Source organism: Austrofundulus limnaeus, unplaced genomic scaffold (assembly GCF_001266775.1).
Source record: "Austrofundulus limnaeus strain Quisiro unplaced genomic scaffold, Austrofundulus_limnaeus-1.0 Scaffold29, whole genome shotgun sequence".
In the NCBI taxonomy this organism is placed as follows: Eukaryota; Metazoa; Chordata; class Actinopteri; order Cyprinodontiformes; family Rivulidae; genus Austrofundulus; species Austrofundulus limnaeus.
This window is the reverse complement of record NW_013952431.1, coordinates 1,148,853-1,165,819: the sequence shown is the minus strand read 5'-3', so window position 1 is coordinate 1,165,819 and position 16,967 is coordinate 1,148,853. Positions and strand designations below refer to the sequence as shown.

General features: G+C 38.9%; 3 protein-coding genes across 5 annotated transcripts in view; 2 read left to right on the top strand and 1 right to left on the bottom strand.

The window, feature by feature from the left end:
- Window positions 1–1,577, top strand: zgc:162608 (uncharacterized). 2 transcript variants are annotated; one of them, XM_014005257.1, is made up of 3 exons: window positions 1–143; window positions 222–315; window positions 414–1,577. In XM_014005257.1, exons 1-3 carry the CDS (start codon window positions 95–97, stop codon window positions 1,258–1,260), a joined length of 990 nt encoding a protein of 329 aa, XP_013860711.1. In that variant the 5' UTR covers window positions 1–94; the 3' UTR covers window positions 1,261–1,577. The 2 variants fall into 2 exon arrangements, with proteins under 2 accessions (XP_013860711.1, XP_013860710.1); XM_014005256.1 differs by having other exon boundaries at window positions 411–1,577.
- A 2-nt stretch (window positions 1,578–1,579) lies between these two features.
- On the bottom strand, window positions 1,580–5,280 carry LOC106515441 (zona pellucida-like domain-containing protein 1). The gene is made up of 11 exons (XM_014005255.1): window positions 5,192–5,280; window positions 4,546–4,655; window positions 4,179–4,405; window positions 3,873–4,063; window positions 3,709–3,781; window positions 3,518–3,615; window positions 2,971–3,054; window positions 2,720–2,891; window positions 2,391–2,493; window positions 2,269–2,292; window positions 1,580–2,167 (listed from the first exon to the last, which is right to left on the bottom strand). Exons 2-11 carry the CDS (start codon window positions 4,637–4,639, stop codon window positions 2,076–2,078), a joined length of 1,158 nt encoding a protein of 385 aa, XP_013860709.1. The 5' UTR covers window positions 4,640–4,655; window positions 5,192–5,280; the 3' UTR covers window positions 1,580–2,075.
- Window positions 5,281–11,774: 6,494 nt separating this feature from the next.
- Window positions 11,775–16,967, top strand: part of laynb (layilin b) — an 8,120-nt gene continuing 2,927 nt past the window's right edge. Inside the window, exons 1-4 of one of the 2 annotated variants that reach the window (XM_014005254.1) lie at window positions 11,775–12,002; window positions 13,698–14,004; window positions 14,163–14,320; window positions 14,410–14,454. In XM_014005254.1, coding sequence (XP_013860708.1) covers window positions 11,930–12,002; window positions 13,698–14,004; window positions 14,163–14,320; window positions 14,410–14,454 — 583 coding nt within the window. In that variant the 5' untranslated portion in view covers window positions 11,775–11,929. The remainder of the gene's footprint in view (window positions 12,003–13,697; window positions 14,005–14,162; window positions 14,321–14,409; window positions 14,455–16,967) is intronic. The other variant, XM_014005253.1, reaches the window with a different exon arrangement.

Genomic DNA, 16,967 nt, shown 5'->3' with positions numbered 1-16,967 from the left:
TATAGGCCTGCTATTCTTTCCACGTTTCGATTGTCTTTTTTGCTCCGTGTAAAGAAAAACCTCGTGTGAAATTCTCTTTGAAAGACAGAGAGAAATGCATTTAAGAGCTGTGATCTTTTTCCTGTCACTTTCAAAAACTTTAGGTATTTTATTATTTTGACGTTTTATTTTACGTACAACTTGTATGTATTTTTCATACTATATGCTTTCTTTTCCTGTAGCGTACCCATTGCACAGTGACACCAGAGAAGCAGCATGGACTGACCCAAATGGTAACCAGGCTCATGACAAAGTAGACCTCACAAAAGACGTGCAGTAAGTTGACCAAACGAATCTGAAATTTAAAAAAAAGTAAAAATCGAAGAAATTTGTAGGATTTAGTTGTGATGAAATGTTTCCTCTTGCTGCAGTAGAATCTACAAGAGCATCATAGACAGCAGTGATCTTTACAGCCATAAAAGCGATGAGAAGAATCACGTGGCAGAGGAGATGCAGCGCAAACTGGCCATGGAGTCCGAGCGCCTGCGCGTGCGTCTGCGCCAAGAGCTGGCTGAGCTGAGGGAGAGGTTATCTCCATCTCCGGTCCATCTCAGCGCTGCCCTGGCCAGCATGAGGGAGCGTCTGACCCCTCTCACTCAGCAGCTCCAGAGCTCTCTGAGCAGCAACACCCAAGATCTGTGCAGCCAGCTGAGTCTCTACCTGCAGGGTCCGGAGACGGGGGAGTCTCAGATGGAGGCCGGTCCAGGTTGGAATCAGGACACCTTCCAATGGATCAGCCAGAGCCTGGAACGGAGCAGCCTTCGGTTAGGTAACATCATCAGCGACTTCCACACGGCAACCAGGGACATCGCTGAAGGTCTGAAACCGACAAGCCCTCCCGAGGACGAGGAAAAGGACTCAAAGGTGTGGCAGGCCATGAAATCCAAGCTGGAACAAGAAGTGAGTGTCCTAAGGGAGGAGGCCCAGAACAGGGTGGAGGTTCTGAAGGCTCAGCTTGCAGCTCTGCTAGAATCCGCTCAGCCTCTGAAGTCTGAACTTAAAGACAGCGTGGAGCGATTCTGCCAAAACGCCGCCCTACAGAACCAAGTGCTTCAGGCCCGGATAGAAAAGCTGGTTATTGGGGTGGAGGAAGAGGTCCTCGATGCCTCCCTCCAGCCTCTGCCACCTTCTTTGTCTTCACAGGAAGGCGGCTCTTTGCAGGAGGACTTCTCGGTGAAACTCTCTGCTCTGATCCAGGACATTATGCACTCTATGCAGTGACAAAAACAAGCACTTTTTTTAAACCAAAGCACAGATCAAATTTAAGTGGCATACATTCTTGTCCACAAATGTATTTTGTGTATGTTGCTGTGCTGTAAGCAGGCTGTAAATATTTTTGAATGAATGAATCATTCTGTGTATGAATGAGTGTATAAAAATGTCAAAATTGAACCATGTAAAAAAAACTGTTACATTTGGAAAGAAAACTGTGTTTAGAATTATGTAAAAAAAAGAATCACTTTTAATTAATGTATCGGGAGTGTAAGAGAGCAAGTGTTTGATGTTTTCATTTATCTGTAATAAAGACAGACACTCCACGTTTGAATTTGACCCAAGTTTTTTAAGCAAATTGTGCAAAACATCTACAGTATGTACGGCAATGCTGAAAACACGATAAAAACAAAATTACTGGCCTTATTCAGCGAACGTGTACATCCATTAAAGTTACTCTGATCTAATTTAATTTAGTTTTTTTCCTCAGTTCAGGCTATGTTGTTTATTTATAACTGATTTATTTCTGACTGCAGCAGTAGGGACAGGAAAAGTTACATAAAACGGCAGTCTCCTCTTTCAGTTGTTCCCCTTTTCAGGGGTTGCCAAACTCTAGCTGCACCTCGTATCTCCTCTTTGGCTTTCCGCTTCCTTATAAGGTCACAGAATTTGCTTGATTTAATTGATCATTTGTCAAAGAGTTATTTCTACAATGTTTAAATATTTTTACAAAATACCTGAAGTTACAATGTGGTCAGATGAGGCAGTTTGCCAAGACAGTTTTAACAATCAATCAAATGTACAAGATAACTGCTCCATCTTCTTTAGAAGAAAGCAGACAGCAGCCACGCGAACGCCACCACTATGGGTAGGCATGTGGCGCTAACAACATTCACATCTGATGCAACAATGTTTCCTGAAAAGCACAAGGAAGAGATCAGGGAGGTTGTTCAAGATGCTCATTTTGAATCTGTAAAATGATTAAATTAAATATTAATTTAAATAAGGAAGACTCACCATGTGCAGCTGTGACAGGCAATTCTTTAAAAAAGTAGAAGACATGTTAGAAAACTTGTTCATCCTAAACTTGTACAAATAAATGAAAACATGTTATTTACTTATAAAAAATGAAAATAAACCTTCTCCTGCTGTGTACAGAGGTCCAACTGAGATGGCAGCTGATTCACTGCTACTTTGCCCAAAAGGAGTCAAAGATCGTTTCCTTCTTTTGCTATAACAAGCCTAAAAGAATTAAATTAAGTAAAATTTGGAGATTTAAAATTATTACATAATCACTGAATCATAAATACTGGTAAAAGTGACTTCAATGTTATTTTGTTTTTTCATAGTAACAACAAATTAGGTCAGCACATCATTGTTTCTGAAAACCTCCATGTCTTAAGTTGCCACCGAAGGCAGAGGTTTTTTTAAGTAAATTTAAAACCATCTATAGTGTATAGAAACTTACAGAAGTCAGTGCGTTACATGCGCTCGGCTCACAGAGTCTCAGTAGACAGTGTAAGTATATTGTAGACTTTTTCTGATATCCGTCCTGAACGAAGCGGAAGGCCTCAAAGTAAAAATGGGCGCCAGTGGAATCGCCATTGTTTATTATAGTTGTAATGTCTTCTATTATGCATCTGGTGGAGAAAGACATTAATTAACACATACTTTTGAAAAAAATAATTGCCCACAGTTTATAAAATACGCAATTCTTACCCAGTGAAGAAGTTCTGCTGCTCAGTAAGTGAGACGTTGTAAGGAGAGGGAGTAGCATAACAGCGATCCAGCAGGACATAGAAACTGGAAACAGGACAAGAAATGTGAACCTGTTGTTGCTCAGTATCACCTGAAAGGTGGGTGTGTTGGTCAGATGTTAGCAAAATATCTCACCAACCAGCAGGCAAATTCTAATAAAACTCTCAGAAAGTTATCACTGAATATCTACTTCAAGATGACCGTCTATCACAATCAATGTATCTTTACAGGTGGTTCACTTTTGGAAACAACCTGGTTCAGGAGGCCACCACAGCTTATCAACTTTTGCAAACTCAAAACTTTTAGTTAATTTCAGATATTGAGCTGAAAGTTGGCATTGTATTAGTTAACAGTCACCCTCATCACATACTTTCAGTACTACATAATGCAAGATATTTAAAAAAAAAACTTTGGCGTGAAAGATTGATGTTTCTTTAAAAAATAACAATACTTTTATTTTATTCACTGGGTTTACCAAAAAACACTCAACCTTATTGGATTCACTCACTTTCCTGTGAGGTTCACAGTCTTGATCTCCACATAAATGTTTGTGCGTAACGGAAGTCCCTTTGAAGGTGCAACCAAAGGGTATTTATAGTCAGAGTCCTGAAACAAGATTGGGATAGGGTTTAGTTGAAAGTGTTATTTGTTGCAAGTCTGTTATGTGTTTAAAAAGAGCTGAATGTCAAGTGTACCTACATTAAAAACATTCATTCTTAGTGTATCAATAAAGGATCCATTATTTTGAGTAGTTGCAACTGAAATGCCTGAACTAAAAAAAAGACAGAAAGAAGAGAAAGAAGAAAATTATTAGCATTGATAAAATAAAACTGTAGAAAGAATAAGTATTTAAAGCTACTCACACAGCAATCTCTGTGTTGTTGAGGAGATACTCCAGAGGGTAGCGGCAGGTGAAGCTGTAATAAAGGTCTGTGGAGTAGCTGATCACCCCCTGATCAGATTTGGGGGTGTCAATGTACCCCGTGACGATAATTGACTGGATACTTGAGAAACCGCTGAAGAGACCCGTAGGATCCGGGATTTCATCCACAATCTACACAAGACAGCAACAAACACAGGTAAGTTTTCTACGTTAGCTTATATATGTCAACCCAGTTCTAATTTTTATATGTTTCTCTTTTATTTCCCCAATAATTCCCTACACTTACCTTCAGAGGCTGGACACACGAGTTAGCTTGACTGCTGTTAACAGGAAACTGGAAACGGATGATTGGTGGGTTCATGATGGTGTCAACAGAACCCAAACAGGCAATGTTATTGTGTTTCCCGTTGAGCGCCAGCTCTGAGGCGTTAAAGCCTGCCCACTGAGCCGTGCACAAGTTCACCTCCACGGTTATGATGTTAGTGGCACAAAAAACTTGCAGATCTGAGTCATCTATAAAAATGGAAGGAGACAAAAAAGACAATTCTTTCATAAATCTACTTACTTCTACATTTAGTAGTTGCAACTTAATGTTGGAATGTGCGTCAATTTGATTATTTTTTTCGAAGAAAAAGAAAGCATTTTGAACCTACTTGGATTCCTGTTATACACAGAAGGGCAGTTGTAAAGACATAAAGCAGGCTGCAGGAGCACGGCCAGCAGAGGGAGGCAAAGAAAAAGGATCATTCTGTCCACAAGAAGCCTGTAAATGTTCAGGAGACAAAAAGCAGCAGCGTCCTGCATCATCAGTCTATTCAACTCACTCAGACAAATGCACCACTTACATGCCAACATACGGATTGTCCGTAAATTACACAGATTTTCCTGTTTTTCAGGTATACAGCTACAGGGCAATCTCACAGACCTTTTTTTTAATCTAACGGATTTTTTTCGAAAACTCAACTTCAACTTCTGTAAAATAAACAAGTAAAGTTAAATAACTGTCTCCCAACCTGCTCTGCTAGAAATAAGTTTGCCATCTATCCACATCCTTCTTTCTCTGCTCCTCTGCACTGGTATCTCTGGTCCTCTGTCTGTCTCTGGACCCCACCCGCATGTTAGTAAAATGATTTTTTTTTTTTTTTGAGGGTCAACATACAGCAAGAAATATTCAAAGGCACCATCAAAAGACTACAAAGTCTTTTCTAAACCACTTGTTAAAAAATGAGACCTTTTTACATTCGCAGCCCATTTAAAACCAAACCAGGTCTACAGTGCTTAGCCCGAGGAGAGTCTTACCTTGCTGGTGGCTCTTTAGCAGGTTTCTCGGAGCTAAAAGAGTATAATGGCTTTTATAGTCTAAGTGACACCTGAAGCCACAGATATCAGAATTCATGAGCCCTCCCAGTGCACACATGGACACACATCCTCGGTGTCGTGATTTGTCATGTAGACAGCAGCAGCTTCGGGCATTATCAAATGTTCATCCAGTGGAATAATATGGGATGTGATACAGATCCCTCAGGTCAGCTATAAATGGTTCAGGTTTCTATCGGAAATGGATATTAAAGACAATATTACGGGGGGAGAAATTTGAGGCAGTGAAGAAATAAACCTATTACAATAAGAGCAAAAATCAGTAGAAACCACACGATTCGAACATCGCGGTTCAAGCATGAGTAATGTTTGAAGTGAGTAAAATAAATGTGTAGAAATGACCATCCTAACCAACGAGTTATGCGTGGAGTACAAACCGCTTTGAAGATTTGAAAAATGATCACAGCTGCCGTGAGTAAGGCAGTACTCACCCAACACTTTGTTTCTTCTCCCTGCTTGTCTAACCTGTATTGTATTGTCTCCACAGAGCTGCGGAGCAGGTATTTGACYTAGCTATAGGCCACTGTTGTTACAAACTGAGAACACCCATTGTTCTTCAGAAATATAGAATGATGCCACTGCCAAAATTCTCATGAAGGGTGGGAGAAGACGTGTTACAATGTCCACAGTTATGCATCACTCATTTACAGTAACGTCAAACTCATTGGATTTAATTACACCTGTTTGGAAACAAAAAAAATTAATTGTTTTTCTGTGATTTATTCTCATTATCTGCATTCTTTAAAGGACACATTTATATCCTTTATTTCACATTTAAATCATCCAGTTGGGATCTTTATAAAGTGAAACTGCAATGATTTGGTCTGAATACCTCCTTATTGTCCACAAGCCCCTCTTTCACCCCTTTCCTGAGATGTGTCTGAGATCAACTCTTTTTGAGGCTGTCTCTTTAAATCCAAATGAGGCACTTTATGTGTTCTAGTTGACTGAAGAGTTTACAACTGTAGTGTAGACAGACGCTATTTATTTAGAAACTAATTAATTAAAAGACGTCAACAACAGAAGATTTGTCCATCCAGCCTTATATGATGGAGCAGGAGTTTGAKCCAGTGCGAAAAATCAATGAAGATYATGAAATTGTAGCTAGTAAGACCTTTTTTGGCAGATACTGTGGCATAATAGTTCAGAAAACTTTACAGAAAATAGAGAAAACTGAAAAGCCTGATTTATACAGAATATATATCTGCGCCGCACCAGGAGAGACTAAATTAAAATTTTCTGCACTACTAGAGACTCTAAGTGCATAACAAAATGAATTTAACTGCTAAAAATATGAGTTTTGCATGCTATACCTCCTTTAAAACCCAATTCAACAATCATAACCTTTTCAATTGTATGATCATTTGAATTTATGGTGCATCATTGACATTATCAAAAATTTACTGTGAATTTTTTTATTATTATTAACTTTATTTAATTCATTTAAAAAAACAAAACACATTTACACACAACAAAACAATACAAATCAAATAAAAGGTATCGGAAGAAGAAAAAATCTTATCTGCCCCTATTTGCAAAAAATAATATTTATTTCAAACAATAGTAAGAGAGAGAGAGAGAGAGAGAGAGAGAGAGAGAGAGAGAGAGAGAGAGAGAGAGAGAATGTGACAAAGATTAAAACCATTCCTAGATTTACTAAAATGCCCAGTTTTATAACTGTAGGTATTATTTTTACATCAAAAGAATAAATATGTGTTTGCTTGTAAATTATCTTTTAAACAATAGACAAGCTTTTTAGTTTCAAAAACTGCCAAATGACCATTGACTTCAATGAAAAATAAAAACAGAACTTTCACAGAAAACATATTTCTGTCTATTTTTAATTGACTACTTTTTTAATTTGTCTGATGACAATGTTTAAAATAATCCCAAGGGATGAATATTTGATAGTCAACCATATTTTAAATTTCTGCTTAAACATTCTTTTCAACTTAAACTTTCATAAATTAGAAACTGACAGAGACAAAAGGTTTTGTCAGTTTAACACTTTGACTTCTATTTGTGGTGATTGATGTTTGCTCCCTGTTTCATGAGTGGCTCTTGGATATATTACTTGCAGCTGTCAGTGATCCTCCTCGATGAGCTCCTGCACTAGTTGAGGTTCACCCAGTACTGTCTGGATCTTCACTGGAGCATCACACTACTATGGTAATGCAGCCGAGCAGTTTATGTTTTAATCTGAGTACTTACCCTGTCCATGCCTGTGTCCCTGTTAAGGATCCTCTGCCATGACGTGATTTGCCAGTGTTTACCAAGAGCTCACCTGTTCACAGCCTGACCTGTCTGAGAGCCACCAGGACCTGCTTAAATACCTACAGCGGGTAAAATAAGTATTGAACACGTCACCATTTTTCTCAGTAAATACAGTATATTACTAGAGGTGCTAATGACATGAAATTTTCACCAGATGTRGGTAACAACCCAAGTGATCCATACTTACAAAGAAATCAAACCACAAATGTCCAGAAATGAAGTTATTTGTAATAATGTGGAATGGCACAGGGAAAAAGTATTGAACACATGAAGAAAGGGAGGTGTAAAAAGGCATGGAAAGCCAAGACACCAGCTGAACTCTCTCAGTAATTAGAAAACAAGCCTGCCCCTTGTCAATGCAAGTTAATATCAGCTGGTTCAGTCCCAAATGATGGCCAGGTATCACACAAGAAACATCTGATGATGGGTAAAAGTAAAGAGCTCTCTCAAGACCTTCACAWCCTTATTGTTGCAAAGCATAATGATGGCATCGGTTACAGAAGAATGTCTAAACTTCTGAAGGTTCCAGTGAGCACTGTTGGGGCCATAATTCAGAAGTGGAAAGAACATTATTTCACCATAAACCGACCACGACCAGGTGCTCCTCGCAAGATTTCTGACAGAGGAGTGAAAAGAATTATCAGAAGAGTTGTCCAAGAGCCAAGGACCACTTGTGGAGAGCTTCAGAAAGACCTGGAATTAGCAGGTACGATTGTTTCAAAGAAAACAATAAGTAATGCACTGAACCACCATGGCCTGTATGCACGCTCACCACGCAAGACTCCACTGCTGAAGAAACAGCATGTTGAAGCTCCTTTAAAGTTTGCTGCACAACATTTAAACAAGCCTGTGTAATACTGGGAGAATATAGTCTGGTCAGATGAGACCAACATTGAACTGTTTGGATGCCAGAATACACATCATGTTTGGAGGTCAAATGGCACTGCACATCAGCCCAAAAACACCATACCAACAGTGAAGTTTGGAGGTGGGAACATCATGGTGTGGGGCTGTTTTTCAGCATATGGTACTGGCAAACTTCAAATAACTGAAGGAAGGATGAGTGGGAAAACGTACAGAGACTTTCTTGATAAAAATCTGCTTCCATCTACCAGGATGATGAAGATGAAYCGTGGCTGGACATTTCAGCAAGACAATGAGCGCAAACACAAAGTCAAGGAAACTCTCAATTGGTTTCAGAGAAAGAAACTAAAGCTGCTGGAATGGCCCAGCCAATCACCTGACCTGAATCCAACAGAAAATCTATGGAAAGAACTAAAGATCAGAGTTCATAGAAGAGGTCCACGAAACCTTCAAGATTTGAAGACTGTTTGTGTGGAAGAATGGGCCAAAATTACACCTGAGCAATGCATGCCACTAGTTTCTCCATACAGGAGGCGTCTTGAAGCTGTCATTGACAACAAAGGCTTTTGTACAAAGTATTAGATAAATTTCAGTAAGTGTGTTCAATACTTTTTCCRTGTGCCATTCCACATTATTACAAATAACTTCATTTCTGGACATTTATGGTTTGATTTCTTTGTATGTATGGATCACTTGGGTTGTTACCAACATCTGGTGAAAATTTCATGTCATTAGCACCTCTAGTAATATATTTACTGAGAAAAATGGGACGTGTTCAATACTTATTTTACCCGCTGTACCTGTAGAGACTTATTGTAACATTTCCTGGTTCATGTCACTATTAGGAATGCCAGATTGAGTAAATATTAAACATTATGACAAAAAATATTAAGAAAAAATGATTTTGTATGTCCTAAAAATAATTTCCAGAGTGTATACACTAAGGAAATGTTTGTATATTGGCAATAAATCTTATACAGTTGGAAAGCCTGTTAATTTTATTAATTTAATAAGGAACATGCATTCATGGGATGATGAGTAAATGGGTTGCACACATGAAAACATTTGCCAAATCCACTCTGCCAAACAGCTTATTTTGTTGTTGATAATTTTTTAGAGCTTCTGGTACCCCCAGGTTCTGCCAATAAGATGCCCAGTTTAAAATTTATTGCCAAGAAGCATTGCTATGAACAAATGCTAATTTCCTTTCTTTTTGTGTGCCAGTATGAGTGCCACCTTAATTGTCTTAGTTCCCTTCATTATAAAAATATATAATAGTTATTTTTGAAGTTTTGACTTAATTTATATCATTGACATTTTTCGCCCAGCTATCTGTTTTGTCTTTGTTTTGTTTTGTTTTTTCTAAATATTGACTATGGTCTCAGAAAAAAAAGAAAMATATCCCCCTTTATTCGTTTTATCTTTAAGTGGCACAAAGTTATTGGAAGAGACAGATTTAGGTCTAACAGAAAGAGGATACGCTGGGAAGCGTGTGAAGAGATGAAACTGTACTCTGTAGGCACATCTCGTAAACAAGATTATCATCAATTTATCCATGGGGTCTTTCTGAAAGTTGTCATATCATGTYCGTTATGATCCACATATTTTTAATTTGGTATTTTGTATTTGGACATTACACATAAGGTCTGGTGCTTTGCTCAGGGACAATGTTGTTGATCTCGAATGGACTGTCGTTGTTTTCCTGAAATATGCATCAAACTGGCAACCTTTCAAAACCAATAAGCTACACATTTTCAGCCCTTTTCTGACTGTTGTTAATTATAACATTTAACACATTTTTTCCAATGATGATGCTGCAGTTTGCTGGATTGTTCTTCAGGTAAAAGGAAGCTGCTGCTCAGACTTGTTTCTAGAGCACATTGGTGTCCTCTGCTGGACAAATTCAGTCAGAGCTCAAACATCACCTTGATCTCTGGGTCTAAAAGACTTGTGATCCAGTGGTGTACTGGAAACCAGTYGCAAACTTCAGTCTCAGAACAATAAATATTTGTGGTAATCTAATTCAGCATGACCATATTAGGCACATAAAATGGGATCTGAACTTGTGGTTTGTAGAGGTGGCCGGTTTAYGGCATTATTTTAGTAAATTATGTGCAAAGTGCTGCTTATTTAATATTWTTTTAGTTTACATTGAGACGAACAWCCAAAGCCAGTACCAAATTTGTCTGAATGTCACTTAATTAAAAATGTTGTCATTGTGGAATTAGTTTTGTTTGTCTACACTGATTTAACAAGATGATGATCCAATAAAATATTAAWAGTGWGCAGTATCTTTCACGCATAGCAAGCAGTTGCAAAAAAAGATTCAAAACTAAATCAACTCTACTGACTTTAATTGATGGATGGTTAAGAGGCTCAATTAATGGGTCGTATTCTGCTGCTATTACACCATCACTCCTCAGTCGTTCCCATGCTGGAAATTAAGGCGGAGTGCCTGAAAACTGATCCAAAGCAATGAACAGGAAGTGTGGTGMTTTAAAGAAAAAACTGTCTTCTTCCTCATCTTGCTTGTTTTCCTGTTCATGGGATATCCTTCTCTTTTCAAACCTGTTCCTATTTATTTTTCTGGCCCAGGTTTCACCTCGTGCCCCGATCGCGGCTGTCAGCATATTTTTCCAGCACGACCTGAGTGTTTTTAAAACTTACAGTTGGTTCAGCAAAGATTATCTTACAGACGTGTGTTACATCATAAACAGACAGTTATTACAAATTTAAGCATCCAAAGTTCAAACTTTTATTCTGTGTTTTCACTTTTAGATAGGGGTAAACAGCTCAATCCATTGATTTTATTGATACCAAAAGTTGTTTATATGTTTAAAGAGTCCCAAAAGTGGAATAAAGTRCATTTAGAAGTAAACCATGCGTAATAAAATATATCAATATGAACTGTACCAATATTATATCAGCATCATGAAGTTTAAGGCTCAGAACTCCCCACATTTTCATCAACACAACAGATGTCCAATCTGAGCAGAAAATTAGAACTGAACAGTGTGAACATAGCCCGAGGTTGTTCAAAAAAGCCATGTACAACAGGTAAGATAATAATTGTTCATAATGTCAATAATGAACCCCTCTTAAAAAAAACTGCACTATCATTTTGATCCTCAAATGTGGGGAGCACAAGGTTGGTTTTAATGCAGAGCGCATGATAGTGGACGGACAAAGAACTCTATTCAGTTCATAATGACATAACAGTGCGCTAAATAGATTTTTGCACTAGTTTAGCGCAGTTAGTATTAAACATCTGTTGGGTTCAACGAATAAGTATATAAAAAGTGACGTTTTCGAGTTGTTTTTCCTTGGACTAAGTCGTGTTTTTTTCCCCTCAAACAGACGCCATATACACACGCCTTCTGCTGCCGACCCACTTTTTTATATTTTAACAGACTGTGTTCCCTCTGACATCAGCCAAAGTTTGAGCTTTACGCTCTTTAAAACTTTCTTTCCTCCCCCAACTTTACGCGTTATTCAAACAGCACATCGGATGAACATGTAGAGATGGATTTTATGAAGTTATTTGGCTCCGTCATCGCCGTGTTGTTCCACCAGGGATCCGCTTCAAAAATACATGGTAAGCTCTTCGGCTCAAAACAGAAGAAAACCTCCTTTGCGCTTAAAACGTTGACATCATATAAGCCTGTTTGTTTTATTTCAAGGACACGGGATTTGTTTGGCTTTATCGAGGAAGTTTGAAAAAAAAACTATCAAAAGACAATTTTATTTTGTGGGACTTAACGTTAACACACACACACACACACACACACACACACACACACACACACACACACACACACACACAAACTGCTTTATCGTCTGTCATTAGAATAATAGCCTTCGTGCGCTTATATAACTGTTGCTCCGCCAGGATTGTGAATAATCAACACATCACTGGGTCTTTTTGCTCATGCTGTTGAAGAAGGGTTACATAAGAAACTAAAATTTGTCATATTTTTTGATTCATGCACAAAGTCCTGCCCTGAAGTGAACTTTTCTTCCTTTCACGTGTCCACTTTGAGGATTCACTTTTCTTTAAAAAAATAAAGATCAAACTTAAGAGCTTGTCAGTATCAATAATTATCAAACAGTAACTTTAGACACATAGGTACAATTTTTATTTTTAAGCAATAGTCCAGATTTTGTTTGTGTGTGTGTGGTTCTATGGATTGTTTATAAACCGTCAGTATCTTACTTGTTCTGAATAGCTCTTRGAACAACTTACGTTTGGAGAAATAGAGTTTATGCGAGGTTTTCAGTCAGTTTCATATTCCATGAGTATGGGTATTTGCAAGCATAAACAGCAGCAGCAGCTATCTATAGCACTTCTGGTGACACTTCCGAGACAAATATCGTAACATTTCTGTCAGAATAACTGAGAAATATATAATTCATTYTTGTGTAAAGGGTTTCACGGTTGCATTTGCTTAAGCCATTGTGCACCAGCTCCCTTGTGATTCTGCAAGAGTAGACGGATAAAGAAAATTGGTGGATGTATCAAGTTTATTTCTCCAAACCAAAACCTCACAAAGAACTATTTCCAGCAGTAAAAATAGCAGTTGTTCAGGCCTTTCTACAGAGCCCTTTATATTCATTCAATTACTGCTTTGCTTTGATTTCAGTACTAAATGTTTTGCTCAGTTCAGCATTGATGCYCTTCTAGCTAAATGTCTGTTGACTGGGTTCTCATGTAGACGTTACTATAATTGATTTATTTATTTATTTTTTTATCATGACATACCCAAGTATAACTTTGTGTAGCAGCCTCCCAGTTCTTAAAGTTCAGCACAGCCTCGACGGGTGATTTTAAGCTTTTTTTTTTATCTGGTGCTCCATGATCACCAAATCACCAGGATCACCARCATCACAATCATCATCACGATCACCATGAAAACTAAAACAAACATGTYTACAAACAGTAAAATAAGAGCATGGGCTCATAAACAAGTGAAATAAACAAAATGTACCTTGCTGCTTTCACCAGGGGAATGCAAAGCACAAGATCTTTGTTTCTTTAACAGCAAACATTTCAAGTCCTGCTGTCAGTTGCTTTTCAGCCATTCATTATTAGAACTAAAAAAAAACTAAACTAATTGAAAATACACATATTAAATCAAACAACATTTATGAACAACCAACACAGTGTACATCTAAACAGACAAACATCTATAAACAATCCACACAATGTAAATTTCTTTTTAAATTATTTACCGTCAGTTACACATTGTCTTTATTATCTCCTCATCTCCTTGACGCACACGTTGGTGTCCAGGGGAGAGAATTTGTCGCCGTGGAACGGAGCGCCCGTGCTACAAGGCCTTCTACTTCCAGGACATCAGGCGGAGGCTGAGCTTTGAGGATGCYAGGCAGTCCTGTCGGTCGGATGGTGGCGAGTTGCTCAGCATCGAGACAGAGAGCGAGCAGCGACTTATAGAGAGGTTCATCCAAGAGCTGAAAGTCAGAGATGGCGATTTCTGGATCGGGCTCCGCCGCAGCCCTCAGCCTCACAGGGCAGGGAACACTGGTCCAGGCTGCCCCTCTCAGTACTATTGGTTGGATGGAAGCAAGGCCAAGTACAGGTTCTGTAAAAATGACATCATGTTTGGGAAGAAATGCCTTAGGAAAATAAAAATTATGTGAAAACTATAAAGTAAATAATTGCATTCAGACTACATAATATCCCATTTCACCAGCTGTGACTTTAAATTTGTGCATCTTATTATTATTATTTTTMTAGGAACTGGCACTGGGATGAGCCGTCATGTGGTACTGGCATGTGTGCAGTTTTGTACCACCAGCCCTCTGCACCGCGTGATGAAGACGGTCATTTCCTCTTCCAGTGGAACGATGACAACTGCAGCTCTAAAAACAACTTTGTCTGCAAATACCGGGAAGGTAGGCGGATGCTGTACCTGACTCTGGACTGCTGGGAAACATCTGGCACTCGTGAACCTTGTTAATTTACTCTTTCTCGTTGTTTGCAGAGAAAGTACCGGTATTTACAGGGGATAGGATAACAGCAAAACCAGGTATAACACAATGTGCACACGCAATGCTGCTCTGTGATATTCATTGAAAAGTCTAAACCCACATTTCAGCTGGTGATGTTTAATTTTCTTCTTCTTTAAATTAASTTGTCTAGCTGTTTACTTTGTGTCATCTACACATCACATAACATGTGGTATATTGTTCCACATTAAAGAACAGTTCAGATCTTTTGAAGTGGGGATTTTATGGAATAAATGTGTTCAAAAGGCTCATATAAACACGTCTTCTAGTGACTTAAGTTTAGAGAAGAGCAAATWTTTCTTATTGGACCAACAAGCTAAGTGAATATGTCTWAGAACAAGTCCAGACTTGAAAATTTAACAGTTGTTCATGCGAACACTGTTTTAGCATCTGTTCTTTTGCTGTCAGTTGCAAATTAAATGATTATTCCGGAGGAAATATTACGCTAAGCCAGATTTGTCCCAGGCCTTATAGGAAGAGTTACAGCTAATTGTGCATGCAAATAATTCTAAATGATTATGTAAGAAACTGTGTAATGTGAAATTGAAGGGGATAAACTGCTGTGAATTGTTAGAGATTACTGGCTGTCAAACAACTTTTTTCCTCGAAACTGAGGTTGTTCAAAAAGCCATATCTACAACATGTGAGGTATAAATTGATAATGGTGACGATGATGATGATGATGATGTCTTTTGTTGTTATTGTAAGGAGCACAATGAAATTACATTTAAGAACACTCATTCAAGAAGACACACATGACAAAAACATGGGGGAACAGGTGAACCGGTCATGCGGCAACCAGCAGGGGTCACTTTAAAAAGAAAAACAAAAATACCACACAAGGATTAGCCTGGCCCTTCTGCTCAATTCTCGTTTCTCGTCACTGCTCCATCTGGGATTTCTCCCATAGACAAGGATTTCTTCAGGAGCATTTCATTCGGGCCAATCAGAGAACAGAACATCGATTTTCTGCGCAGTGTCTGCTTGTAGTTTGTTTTACCCGGGCCAATCAGCAAACAGAAGGCGGAGTTTTGAACGACTTCGATTTTCTGCGCAGTGTCTGCTAGTTAGTTAAACAATGGCAGTGGAGGAAGTGAATGAAGCCAGTCCGTGTTGATAAGGCTTCCGAATTAAATTAAATTTGTCTGACAAAGCAGCAGCTCTCATTTACAGTCAGCTCGTTCGGCTCGGTACTTCTCTCCTCTCTGTAGGGTTGTTTACAGCGCACACGATTTCCGGTTAGCTTCTTAGCTTAGCCTCCATCACAGTGGAACTGGCACGCATACATCGCAGCCAACTGAACCAATCATTTTAAACTTCAGCAGAGGCCACTCCTCCAGCAAGAATTGCTTCTCTATAGCCGAGAGTCCGGACCCTCGTATGAAGCAGAGCGAAGGACAAGGGTCTGGATTTTATCAGGCTACACAACGATAGATAAGGAAAAAAAACATCATATTATATCAACAAAATGTGACACACTATGGTGTTTATAAAAAAGCTCTGCATAGAGCACATTTATTAGCCAGAGGAGTAAGTGAGTTTAGAGGGCGTGTATCTGAAGCCATGAATGTTGTATGCACTTGTATGAATATCTGAAGAATGAGTCCAAAGAATCTAGTCCCCAAAAGATAAACCCATAGTTCAGAAAAATTATGTTGAATTGTTCATTCTGTTCAGTTCCAGATTGTTCTTCAGGGATCAGATTACAGATGGAGTGAGAGGGAGGGGAGGTGGGGGGAGCCACAAGTCGACATAAACACCAGGAGAAATTAGATCCACAGCCCTTCAAGGCCACTTGGGGGGAGACAAATCTGTAATCAGTTGTTTGGGAACAGAGAAAATGCATTCGGTCAGGCAGAAAATAATAATTTTCCATCTGCCTTAATGTCCACTGGTACATCTCAATGTGGCGAATCCAATCAGACAGTGTGGGCAATCTCTCCGAGCCGAGCTATCAGCTTTCTCCAAGATCAGTTCTTCTTGCCAGCAAAGTCCATAGACCGCAGTCGGCCCATGACCCTCAACAGAAACGCTTGCAGACCGAGTTCCAGCTCGTACACGGCATAAGTCCTAGTGCTGATGGCACGGCAATCCTTCATATTGATCAGGCAGCCAGGAAATGGCCTGAATAGCCACCGACGTTGTTTTGTAGAACACCAGGAGACCACCAAGCCAATCTGTAGAAATTCAGTGATCAGAGTCCAAATATATATCCAGTTAGTTGAACAGAGCAGAACAGAGGTCCCACCATTGTCATGTCCTCCCATGGAAAAAAAAAATGTTCCAAAAATTTATTAAGAGACCAGCTAACCAAATCTATTTAAAAAAATCCATGATTTTTGGTTTCGGATGAAAAACGTAGAGGAGGCACTAAGCAGAAAAGCAGGGAAGATCAGGGAGTGCAGGAGAGAGAAAAAAAGTGTCTTACTCCTCTGAGAGCAGGAAAAAATTGTTCATATCTTCTCCACAGAGCTCCACTTCAAAAGATCCCAACTGTTGCTCTAAAATGAAGTAGTTGTGTTACGTGTGCAGA

Bases quoted from the DNA above. Each gene is read 5' to 3' on its own strand.
- LOC106515441 (XM_014005255.1), bottom strand. From the start codon at position 4,639: ATGATCCTTTTTCTTTGCCTCCCTCTGCTGGCCGTGCTCCTGCAGCCT. The intron at 3,055-3,517 runs GTGAGTGAATCC...TCCTGTTTCCAG, and splicing joins ACTGTGAACCTCACAGGAAA to TTTCTATGTCCTGCTGGATC. The intron at 2,892-2,970 runs GTAAGAATTGCG...TTTCTCCACCAG, and splicing joins CAGCAGAACTTCTTCACTGG to ATGCATAATAGAAGACATTA.
- zgc:162608 (XM_014005256.1), top strand. From the start codon at position 95: ATGCATTTAAGAGCTGTGATCTTTTTCCTGTCACTTTCAAAAACTTTA. The intron at 144-221 runs GTATTTTATTAT...CTTTTCCTGTAG, and splicing joins GTCACTTTCAAAAACTTTAG to CGTACCCATTGCACAGTGAC. The intron at 316-410 runs GTAAGTTGACCA...CTCTTGCTGCAG, and splicing joins GACCTCACAAAAGACGTGCA to TAGAATCTACAAGAGCATCA.